General features: G+C 40.9%; 1 protein-coding gene across 1 annotated transcript in view; it reads right to left on the minus strand.

Moving 5' to 3' along the window:
* cbln1 (cerebellin 1 precursor) overlaps positions 1-10,826 on the minus strand; it is a 29,952-nt gene extending 19,126 nt beyond the window's left edge. The window contains exons 1-2 of the mRNA XM_086297855.1: positions 10,082-10,826; positions 8,762-8,881 (exon numbers count right to left, since the gene is read on the minus strand). Of these exons, the coding sequence (XP_086153981.1) occupies positions 8,762-8,881; positions 10,082-10,339 (378 nt within the window). The 5' untranslated portion in view covers positions 10,340-10,826. The remainder of the gene's footprint in view (positions 1-8,761; positions 8,882-10,081) is intronic.
* Between the last annotated feature and the right edge of the window lie 1,241 nt (positions 10,827-12,067).

Here is a 12,067-nt window from a genome sequence, read left to right on the forward strand (position 1 = left end):
TGAATGTGGAGCATGTTTGCTGTTATTTAGGTCATCTCTGCATGTTTATTTTGTGCTATCGACCATCTTCTCTATTTTCAGATTTTCTGCTTTTGTTGTTGCACCGTTTCATCCGATTTTGAGGAAACAGTAGCTGCTTTCTCGAATACAATAAGGAAAAGGAATCTCAAAGTGGGTAATGGCTGTGTTTTGTAATCATTTAAAAAAGGCATTTTTTACCATTCCAGATGAAACATGTGCATAAAAGGAACTCGGAGACAAAGCTGTGTGTGCACAGCGACCGTATGCTGCTAATTTGAAGTTACGATTGTGAAGCGAGCAATCAAGAGTGTACATCCAGTATAACCAGAGCATTATCGTTCCTAACATACGATTTGTCACAGTCGTCCGTATGTTACACATTGGGATGACAACGTGTTGGTATAACAGTCATATATTAGAAAAAGCACAGAAAGTTATTGTGTAGTTATTGTTCACTCTGATAACAAATAATACACAAAGTATTCTAACACACAAAACCAGAACTGGCCTCTCCAGTCTTCAGATGTATTAACTCAGTGATCACTGCTGCTTCTTCTCCTTTGCCAGCTGTCTGACTGTCACTGTCCTTAATTTCTGCTTCAGTACGTCTGATTGTTTTCGTTTGGTAGCAGGAAGCCTCATTAGGAATGAGTTTCCAGATGCCATTTTGAAAACAGGCACAGAAGAAATGACTCACTGACCAAAGCAGGTACAGAACTTTTGAAAGAAAGCACACAAACTCTGTGGTCACAAAGTTTAACAAAAGAACTATTTGACCCTATTTCAGCATTGCTTAATTACTTTTACATCTTAACATGAAGTCGTTTTGATCCTATTTTCTGTATTAAAGGCTCAAGATAAGGAAACTAGCAGCTATTACACAGAGACTAACGACGTTTTTCACCTCAGTCTCATGCTCAGCAGGTTTGCGGGTGTTCGGTAACGGGCCTCTGGGGTCATCTCCTGGCAGTTCAAACTTTTAATACCCAGAGAAAACCAAAATGTGTAATCTGTCGTTGGCGTCTACCACACTAACTTTATTTGTCCCGTCACACTGAACTGTCGGACCGTTTGGCTTGGTCCGTGTGTTTCACTGAGCTTGAAGTAAACGTGCTGTCTTCACTTCACCTGGCTGTCCCCATTACTGTGTGTGTCAGACCATAAAGTATATCACAGCATCGTTTGACTGTCGTCATCAACCTTTGAAGAAAAAAGCTGGGTTTCTGTGTAATCAGTTATATTCATATACGAACGCAGTTTGGAGACATCCAGTTTGTTGCAGCTGTGAGTGAAATCTTTGCGCTGTTTGCACTGTTAAGGAATACTTAAAGAAGTGCTAACAATGTGTCCCAAGTTAGCAACAGACTTATTGTGATGAGGACTGGGCTGATAAGGCTGCACTGACGGCATCACTACAGCAGCTGCTTTACTAAAGGAGTCAAACACACTGAACAGCTCCAGATAGAAAGAAGCCTGGATTTTCCTGGAGTGTTTTATAGCAACATTTACATTTTTACATAGAATATATAAAAGAATGACCAACATTTGCTGAAAATGCTACATTTGCCCTTTCATCTACACAGTTGATAACAGAATCTAAACACAACATAATATCGAACATGATTGTCATCATTATTACATTACAGGACAGCGATGTTAGAACTGATAGCAGCATATTTTTCCTGGGCGCTGTTCTGGCACTCGTACCAATTTAATGCAGGTCTCATTCGAGTTGGATGTTTTGGGGTATTTGTTGATGTTTTCTGACATGTTATATTGTAAACAATCAATGAATGCTTCACTTTGAAGAACATGGATTGGCACGTGCTGCCTAACTGTCATCCACTGGCACAAATGACTGTTTTCTGTTCAAAGCACTCTGAAAAGTTGATTTGGTGCTTTTGTAAAGAGTTTCTGTGAAAATGATCAAAAAATGAAACAGCATTTATTCAAAGAGATGGAGGCAACCAGAGCAAAGGTCACAACTGAACTGTGCGCACACACACACACACAGACTCACACAGGCACAAAAACAGATCTTAACAAATGTCAGCAGATCACACCCGTCTTCATCGATACTGCCTCAGGGAACAACATCATTAATTTGAGGAAACCGCTGGGCAGAGCCTTCAACTGTCTTTTTTTGTTGTTGTTTTTTCCCACTGGTGAAAGTCAGAAAAACATGCAACTCTGGATCTGTTGCCAAATGTCAAACCACATGAAAGATAATTAAGACAGATCATCTGAAAACTCCAACAAGACCAGATGGTCCTATGAGTCTCTAATATTTATATTACACACACCATAAGCCAGAGGAAATTGAATATACCCACAATTCAGCTACTTAAATTATTTATACCATGCAATAAAACACAGAGTACAAGAAAGACAAACGTCAAAATCAAATAAAACTGAATATAAAATTATACCGAGCAAAGCACTGAACCTCAGACTAAGTGCCCATCATATCATAATGCTACAGACTGTGTGTACTGTCTGTGGTATTAACACAGCTGCCCTGTTTCATCTTGCAGCCGTGCAGACACACACCTTGCGTCTGCTAAATGCAAGAGTTGTTTTTACTCTGGTAATTAACAGGAAGCGGTTTTGTGTGGTGCAAGTCCAGCCACGAATGGCTAAAAGTTTTTTCCTATAATCCTGAGAGCTAAATTTAAATATTGCTCTTTGTTTAGAGAGATGTCAGTGAGATATGTAAATCTTTTCACATTATGTCCTAATGACTCATTTGTTACATCAACCCTGTTCGATTTAAAGAAAATGAATATCCAAAGAACGCCGACTCCTCCTCTCTTTCACACATGAGCATAAATTCAGTGCAACCTTTGCGAGACTGAGCACAGGTTCATTAGATAAATACGACACCAAGCATCTGGCTGGCAGACTGTGTGTCACTGTATAAATCTGTGTGTATCACTTCAATAGAATCAAGTTGTACCTGCCACCCTTTTGGTGGGAAAAAGCAAATCCCCCACAATGTAACAAAATAAGTCATTTAATTGAAAGGATAAAACTGTACTGTCCTCTGACGCAGTGAAAACAAGGGGGTGTGTGTGTGTGTGTGTGTGTGTGTGTGTGTGTGTGTTAACTATAAATGAAAAGGAAAAGCGTAGAAACATCTTCTTTGTTATTAGATGCTCACAATACAGAACATTTTGAATATATGTATTCTACATAAATCATAATATTGTGTAGCTATTAATTACCTCTCACATTTTAACGATGTTCTGTATATTCGCCTGTTTATCACTTTACTCTGGAAGAGCGCAGTGTTTTCTAATCAAATGCTTCATCTTCTGACAATCGCCCAACCAAACTCATTAAAATGTCAGAGTGTGCAAAAAACGAATACATGGCAAACGCTCAAAGGTGACTTTCTGTTTGACCTCCTGGCATATTTTTCATAACACAACCAAAAGGCATAGCTCTGCATTCTTAGATTCTTATTAGTGTCGGCTGACTATTGATTAGTATCAGTTAATTGGGAAATTTGCATGATCTGTAAATTATAATTAGCATAAAGTAAGTCCAAGAATAAAAATGGGTGGATCTTTTGTGCCACACTAATGCAGAGCCACAGCAGTTTATTGAGGAATGTGTCTCCTGCTTAAAGCATCACCGTGGATCCATCCTCACTGTTACTAACACCTGGCACAATTGTTTTTGGCTGGCAAGATTTTTTTCTTCTTCAAACACTTCTATGTTTTCTTACCTTTTATGGGGCATTTAAGTGTAACAGAGCCAGATGGAAGCTTAGGAGAGCGGAGTGACACAGGTCACAGGTACACCGCTGGAATAAAACCAAAGCACAGACACGTGTGTGCTGTAACCATGTAGCTAACAGGACGCTACCAAAAATGTATGTTGTTTACAAATGTTGTGATATTTTCACATGAGGGTGGCATTGCTTGTGTATCGACTTGGTACAATGTGGTGCGTATATAGGGTGGTTTTACATTACAGTTGAGCCCTGAATCACAAATGCTAATGGTGGTACCCATTTGGCTTTAAAACGCAGCTGATCACTGAAATTTGTATGTGTCCTCGTATATGTACCCTTTATATAAAATTTAATACAGTGATTTTTAGATGACCATAACGGTTGCACTGGTGTGAAACAGTAGACTGACTGATTACCTGTAGAGCAATGCTTACCCTTGCCATACTTTCAAGTCAAGAAAACCTAAGAACAGATAAGATGTTTATTTATGTGGCTTTGACTCGCCTCTCATTTCCACTGCATGAAACACTCTCTGAACCAGGAGCAGAAGCCTATCGTATTTCTATTATTTATTTGTTATATTTCATGCAGGTCATTCTGTTCACGGTGCAACAGATCCATGTGCAGTACAGTCTGCTCCACATTAATGCTAGGTTACCTGGGTTTCAGTCTATTCTTTTAATTGAAGCTACGTAGTTTAACTTTTTCCCATTTCCAGCAATAAAATCAAATAAATATTATCATCACGGTACAATGTGCACCATAATTATAATGTGTATTTGTTGACCTTCATCGGCATTACCACTAGTGGTAATTTACTGTGCCAATCCTTGTTGTAGTGTTTAACGCTCTACATTAGATACACTTTGAACAAGTGACAGGTGCTAAATGGCTACACATATATTACGTGTTGGCGCTACACTGGGTGCTGGGGCAGCCTTCGGTTTGAAACAAGCTGTTTTAGCTCACTCCTTTTAAGGCCAACCGCCCTTTTTTCTCCTGACCGGCTCCACCTTACAAACACACAGAATATGTGAACAGCGGATGGGTGGTGCCTTTAGTGGTCAACGCCAGAACTGTGCCTGAGACAACTGAATGAAAAAATACTTTGACATCATCCAAAGTCAAGAAGTGTTAAAGACTTTAAAGTTCAGTTATTAAAAACTTCAGCCATCTTTCATATGGGCGTCTAGCATTTTAACATAAAGGCATCAAAGAGCACTTTTTAAACAATGTTTGTACGCTTGTTTGAATTCAGTGCTGAATAGTGTCAGACGAGGCAGCAGGCTCTTTCAGGCCCTAGCTTGAAACTACGACCGTTTGCCATTTTCAGAAATCATTTTTTAATCTTTTTGGCGTGATAATTATTTGCCGCGTCTTAACACACACCTCGGTTGAGGTAACGTGGCCTCCCATTTTTGTGCTTGTGTCTAATAAATGTGTTATCTGCAGTGGAGAGCAGCACGGAGGAGTCACACTATATTAAATAAACTGTTTGAGGATATTTAAGTACGTTTAGAAGGAATGTGGCTTATGCAAATGTTCATCTCAGTGGTGTGTGCACGTATCAATCTTTAAAAGTGTTTTTAAAACAGAATTTGCCAACACTTTAATGAAGTGGTGCTTCTATGGCAAAACCTCTTGAGACATGACTAAAAACTATGGCCTTATGTAACGCAGTAACATGTATACTGTGAATTTATAGATCTTATATCAATGTTCTTGGAGTGTATAATTGTCAAAATATACTCCTATTTATTTAAATAGATTTTTAATACTGTACGTTCTAAAAAAAATAGATTTGACCAAATCTGATTCAAACTATGCTCTTTGTAATATCTTATTACATGTTACTGTGTAATCAGAATAATTACTTTTTAATGTAACTAATAGCAGCACTGCTCAGAATATGAAGCAGTTGAAATATTTAACGTTTTGCTTCAAATGCAATTTTTTACTTTTAAGCTTAAACAACTGATAAACTGGCATTCTTTATAATATCATTCAGATAAATGTGATTTCATGTGCCACAGTAAGTGACGACAGTTACCAACGGTGATGGTAAACATGCGTCTCAGTGTCACTGTGGATGTAGCAGACTAACGTTATATTGGGCCCCTGTGGTCTTCTTGCTATAGTGTAGTGAACACCGGGTTTCTGTACTGCATGACTTCTGAAATCGTGTTGAGCAGCACTTCTGTACATTTGCTTTCTGTATAGCAATATAAACATCTGTATATAATCTGCTCCTATTGCACTTCTGATTAGATGCAAACTGTTAGCCTGTATTTATACATGTGTAATGACAATAAAGATGTTTTATTTGAATGACCCCACTCACTTTAAGCTGAGAATAAAAAACGTTGCCTTGGGAATACATGTAGGTGTGTTAGGGACATGTGCAACTACTTGGTCGAAGAGCTGTGTGTAAAAAGGTAACATTTCTTGTTATTGGGCCGTGTACTATGAGCAGCTTGAAGTCAAGCCTCTGGGTTTTTGCTCTAAATGGGAAAATCCAAGTAACAGAAAGGCCTATAATACACACAGCGTGAGGCATTTTAGCTGTTCTTTGTGTCACTTTCAGAGCTACAGGCCGGCTTTGACTTGAGGCTTTTATGAAAGCTACTTCTGAATATGCTCACATGCTTAAAATACTGCTGTAAAATATCTCCTTTTTACATTGTAAAACCAGATGGCAATATATTTTTCATAATGTTCTGCTGGATCTTTTACTAACAAAAACTAGAATTGTTTATAGGTCGCTAAAATGAATATCCAGTGCAAATTTCACAGAGATAATTGAAACCAATTTTTAAAACAATGCAAACATCTACTTAGTAATAACAAGCTGTTGATAATAGGCTGTGATCCTGTGTTTTGATAAAGTTGCTGCGCAGTGGTCAAAGAGCTTATTAACCTCTGTTTACTACCTCCAGTAATTTTCAATATAGATTATCACGTCTTCAAAAATGCACAAAAAATAAACATCTAATTAAAAATCAGCCCACTGAAGTCTACCAGCACCTTGTGTGAACGTCTTATTGATATTTGAGTTACAGATGTGAAACATTCAGAATTCATGATGTGGAATTTATTTCTTTTATTTGTTTTGAGTGCTGTGGCACATGCTGCAAATGCAACTCATTTTCACAAGTGGCAAAATATTTCATAGCTATACAGTCCGTGATTTTTATAAACACTGTAAATAAGCCCCCTATTAGCCGACATGGATGGCTAGAGCGATACGAGCTCCCTTTAGATGTGAGAATATGCCGCGTTTCATTTTCCATATGTATTTTTAATTCGGAGGCATAAAGCAAAGACACCCACATTACCTCTCTGAACCTCCCAGATAAACAGGCAGATCCGTGCACCGGAAAAGACTGATGAGACGGAACAAAATGTTTATCCTTTCCTACATGTATGCAGCATTTGCTAATCAATAGCGACTCGTGATATTTGGCTTTTTCCTGTCTCATTTGTTTGTTCTCTTCCCGTTTGGTCCATTATGTCTCCTTTTCTCTTTCATGCATTCCTGTCTCTCCTTTCCATTTCTATCATCCCCCATTTTCCTCTCCTTTGTCCTCTCACCCCTGTGCGCCCACCCCCTTCTTCTCCATCCCCTTGTCCCTCTTTTTTTTTTAATTTACTCTCAACTGCTACTCTTTTCCTGCTGTCTTTCGTCTCCTGCATGCACCACAGTAGCTGCCTCTAAGGCAATCAAACAGTGGGAGTTTTCAACACAGCAGATGCGCTGGATGGATGGGAGGAGGATGAGTGGAAGAGGTTGAGGGTGAGCAGCACGCAGGCTGGATGCTTGGAGGAGAGAGGACAACCTACACTGGTCTATTTTATGTCAGAAAGCATGCCAGAATAAAGCTTCTTCGAATCATCCACAATCAGTTTTCAACAGTTATTGATTTTAAAATGTTTAAGACTTCAGAGGGCTTATATTGAACAGGACTTAGCCCAAAGTGCTTTTAAAACTCAAAGTTTTTACTTTTATATCTCGTAGCTATAAATGATAATGTGACAGTACCAAGAGTCAAGCGTTTGCCATCCAGCATCTTCTGCATACAGGCACACACACGCAGCTTTCCCTCTCAAATATTGCCCGCTCTCCTCGCTGCTGTTATTGTTGTTTCTTCCACTGCCATGCTAATTAATGCAAGACTCCAATAATAATGTATAAGTAGCAAAACATAATGCCAAAGCCTCAGGGGAGCCAACAGCATAATTACACAACGGATTAAATTGCAAGACTTACATTGTAATTAACGCTGTGTGGCTTGTAAAGCATCATCACGCGCATGTTAAATGTTAAAAATGGGACTGCTTAAGAGCTTCCTATCACTTGACACATCAAAAGAAATGTGGAAACTACAGCTAAGCTATAAGAGGAGTAATTAGTGGGATAAAAGAAGACTTGTGACGGACCACACTCCAGGCGGTGCATGCGAGTGAGGGTGTGACAAACAAATAAATAGAAAACATGTTACTTCTACTTAAAACCTGTTTGTGTGTGACGTTGTGTGCTTGAGGGAGAAAATTAAAATGCCTGTCTGTGTTTGCTCTCTTCAAAATCTCTTCTAAATAATCAAAATCTTCCTGTCGTCTCATTTTGTCAGGGAAAGAGACAGAGGGGGACGTTGCTGTCCGTGGTGCTGAAAGTAAAGACGCCGGAGCCACGCACCCCTCGCGCTCACCACAGCAGCCCCGTCCTCCTGCTGGTTACACGGGCTTCATTTGGCTCCATCCTCTGTGCATGTATTGATTAATTATGATTGGCCCAGCAGGTGGCGGAGGGCTAGCTTTCACACTATTAACGGCGGCCTCTGCTGTTGTTGTCTCTGGAGAAAGACGTCTCAAACATCTAATGACCGACGGTGCAGCTCATGTTCGACTTATATGGGCAAGAACATTCAGCTGTCACGCAGTGTGGTCGAAAAGCAGAAAAGCACAGGTACACACACACACGACAAATACACAAACAGGCGTTACCTGTATAGTTTGGCGATTGTAGACTTTAACTACGTGGAAGTTAAAACTGTAAATTCCTTTCCGTGGTGCAATGAAGTTACTTCTCTCTTCGTCAAAATTCCTCCCAACATTTACAAGAACCTGAAAGACAGACAGACAGAAAGAAATTCACTGGTACAAGCGCTTTGTCATGCTGTGCGAAACACAACTGCAACCAACTCAAAATATTTTTATTTCAAAACTGACTTGACGAGGAAACAAACTAATTTGTGCTGCCCTTTGGGAGAAAATGGATTCTTATACAGCCAAATGCTTCATCCAGAATTTCTTCTATTGTTTATTTGGTGTGGAATTGACTAATCCATTCAACCCACGTGTTTCTGGAGCAGACACCCTGTTAAGACTCTTGTGCCCCCCGCCCCAGACCACACACTCAGATTCACTCATGTAGATGGAAAACTCTCTGCTTTTTATCGGGGATTTTTCTCCTTGTCAGAACTTCTAAACTTTATGGGGACTGGAAGGGAACTTGATCGAGCTTTCAAATGAATTTTTCAATTATGCACTCCTGCAGCCAAATGTCTGATTTTATGGATGGAGGCGAATTATGACGTGAAATTGAACGGCAGTTTGAGGGAGAATTAACCTTTAACGGCAGCCGGGTACGATCTCACTCTCGTGACCTTCCCTTACTAAATTATTTGGAGAGATGTCAGTTCCCATATCCCACCCCGTCAGCTCAAAAAGTTGAGATATTGAAAAGCCTCGCATACCTGGCTACACAGCCACTTTACCAATAAAATTTACTACCTAAAAAATGAATCCACAGTCTGTTATCTCCGACAGCCAACACCACCGGAGACACGATGCATCTGCGCACAGCTCCGCCGCTGTGGTATTATCTATCCCCCAAGTTAACCCGGATACTTGTTTTTCGTCTTTCTAATGGTCTTACGCAACATGTCTGTTGACTAAGTGGAGTATTTGTTGCGCACATTCTAAATTCGTAGTTTGCGGGAAGGCGAAGCGGAATATCTGTGGTGCTCTAACGTGCAGGGGGAAAATGCCAGTTTTATTCCTGACGCCTTTGTGACATCGACTAAATTATATTTTACCCCCACCCCCGCCATCAGTAGTAAAAACTGTCTTCCCAGCATATTAATACAGTTCACCTAAAACAGCACGCATTCTATAGTCTACACAATAAAACAGATCATCTGAAACTTTTATGTCTTACAACATTCCTTCTTCAGGTTGTAAGAAGATAAAAACAGACAAACACTGAGCTGGAATCTTTTTTTCTTCTCTCTGTCACATTGGACTATATCTTTTGTCTCCTACCCGATCGAAGTAGATGACCATAGTCCGGTTGCTCATCTCGGAGGGCTCGTGGTTGGTGTTCCTGACTGCGGAGAACGCCACCTTTGCGCTTCCCGAGCGCACCGAGATCCCGAGCGCTGTGCCCGTGGGGTCCGAGGTCGGGTTGGAGTCGCACACCACGAGGCACTTTCCCTCCAGGACGATTGGTTCCGTCTCGTTCTGAGCGCGGACCGGACTCGCCGCAAGCCACACGGCACTTAAAAGGCAAAACGCCAGCATGCCGGAACCGAGCAGTGAACTTGTTCAGGTCGTCTTCACACCTCAAACCGGAGTGGGTCTATTCCCCTTTTTTAAAAAAAATGTCAGGTAGGAAGAGTTTCCCACTGTTCCTCGATTAACCTTAAAAGGTTCGTTTTACAACTAGGTGCTACTCCGCTTTCTTGGATTTAATTAGCCTAACGTGAACTCCCTGGCGGAGTGTCTCAAACCCAGATGGTTTAGTTTTAGGCGTCTCTGCTCCTTTTTTCAACAATTGCTTTATTAACCCGTATCTCCAGGCGAGTCCCCAGTTTTCACCTGTTCCTTTCCTGTTTTCCCACCTCTTGGCAGCTTATCTGTCACTTGGAAACACAGTAAGGGAGAGTCGTGCGCGCAGCGGAAGGGCCCTGGACGAGTGACGAGGCAGCAGAACTCATAGCGCAGAGGGGGGAGCTCCGTCTGCTCTGTCGCGCGCGCTTGAATTATTGATATGGGGGATATGAGAGTTTCAAACACAAAAGGCTCAGAAGGGACGCGGCGCGCGAGCGAAAGATGCTCCCGCCCAGGTCCCACTTTTTCTTTTTTTTATCTTTTTTATTTCCACAGACCCCCCCCCCCCCCCCCCACACACACACACACACACACACACACACACCCCTCCCTGCCTCTGTAACGGAGACTCATCATCGGATTAGCGCGTGCGCGTCTTCGATATTTTCCAATCACTGCGTGCGGACCGCCCCCTCCCCGCCCCACTACTTAAGAGAGCCTCTCTCCTTTTCTCTCTTTCTGTCCCTGCTCCATCCCAAACTACTGCTTCAATTTCTTTTTTACAGTCTATCTATCTATCTATCTATCTATCTATCTATCTATCTATCTATCTATCTGCAGACAGACAGACAGACAGATGTGTTGAAATAATGCAGAATGTGCCAAATGAGCACCGCTGGGAAATAAAGACAAAAACATCACGAGTCCTTTTTTTAAAGATCATCTTAGTGATTTAGTGTCACTGAGTAAAACGTAGACTTTTACTGCCCTGCAGTGGCGCTAGGTGCATCGATGCATCCAATACAGTGTTTAAAGTATCGATGTCGTGCCAATAGAAAAAAAACATAACTGGATCCTACACATATAAGATCACAGACTGGTTACATGAACCAGGGTTGCAGTATTTTCTGCGACTACTGTTCACATGAAGTATAATCAGAAGTATCTTATATTCCACTCAGTTAGCCATCACATCACTTACTTCCCTAAGTGAGAGTAGGCCTACATTAGTTCTTTATGGCAGTGTAAAATATTGATATGCATATGCCACTGTATATCGTGGCTGTGCTTTAAAAATCACACTGCTGTCAGTTTACAGAGGCTCTCACTTCTGCGCTCTTGGTATTTGTCATGGGCCTGAGCTTGTATATAAAACAGGACTCTGCGTTGTGTTTTTAAGAAGACAAGGAGTCTCTGATCGATCGTTGCCACTTTATTTCCTGAATGGAAACAACAGTGTTGTATCAGTGCACAGGCTCGCCACCAGAGATGGGCAGTAACGTGTTACTGTAATCCGATTACTTTTTTCAAGTAACGAGTAAAGTAAGGGATTACTATTGCAAAAACGGTAATTAGATTACAGTTACTTTCCCGTAGGATCGCTGCGTTACTGCGTTACTAAAACCGTGATTTTTTGCGAGAATGTCTCATGACAGTGACATAAGCCAGTGCCACGTTCTGGCAACAGCTGTGTGCAGA

The sequence above is a fragment of the Aulonocara sp. 'chitande type north' Nkhata Bay genome, linkage group LG7, assembly GCF_057382095.1.
Source record: "Aulonocara sp. 'chitande type north' Nkhata Bay isolate Kocher_YH1m ecotype deep benthic linkage group LG7, A_spYH_male_GT1.1, whole genome shotgun sequence".
NCBI classification, from domain to species: Eukaryota; Metazoa; Chordata; class Actinopteri; order Cichliformes; family Cichlidae; genus Aulonocara; species Aulonocara sp. 'chitande type north' Nkhata Bay.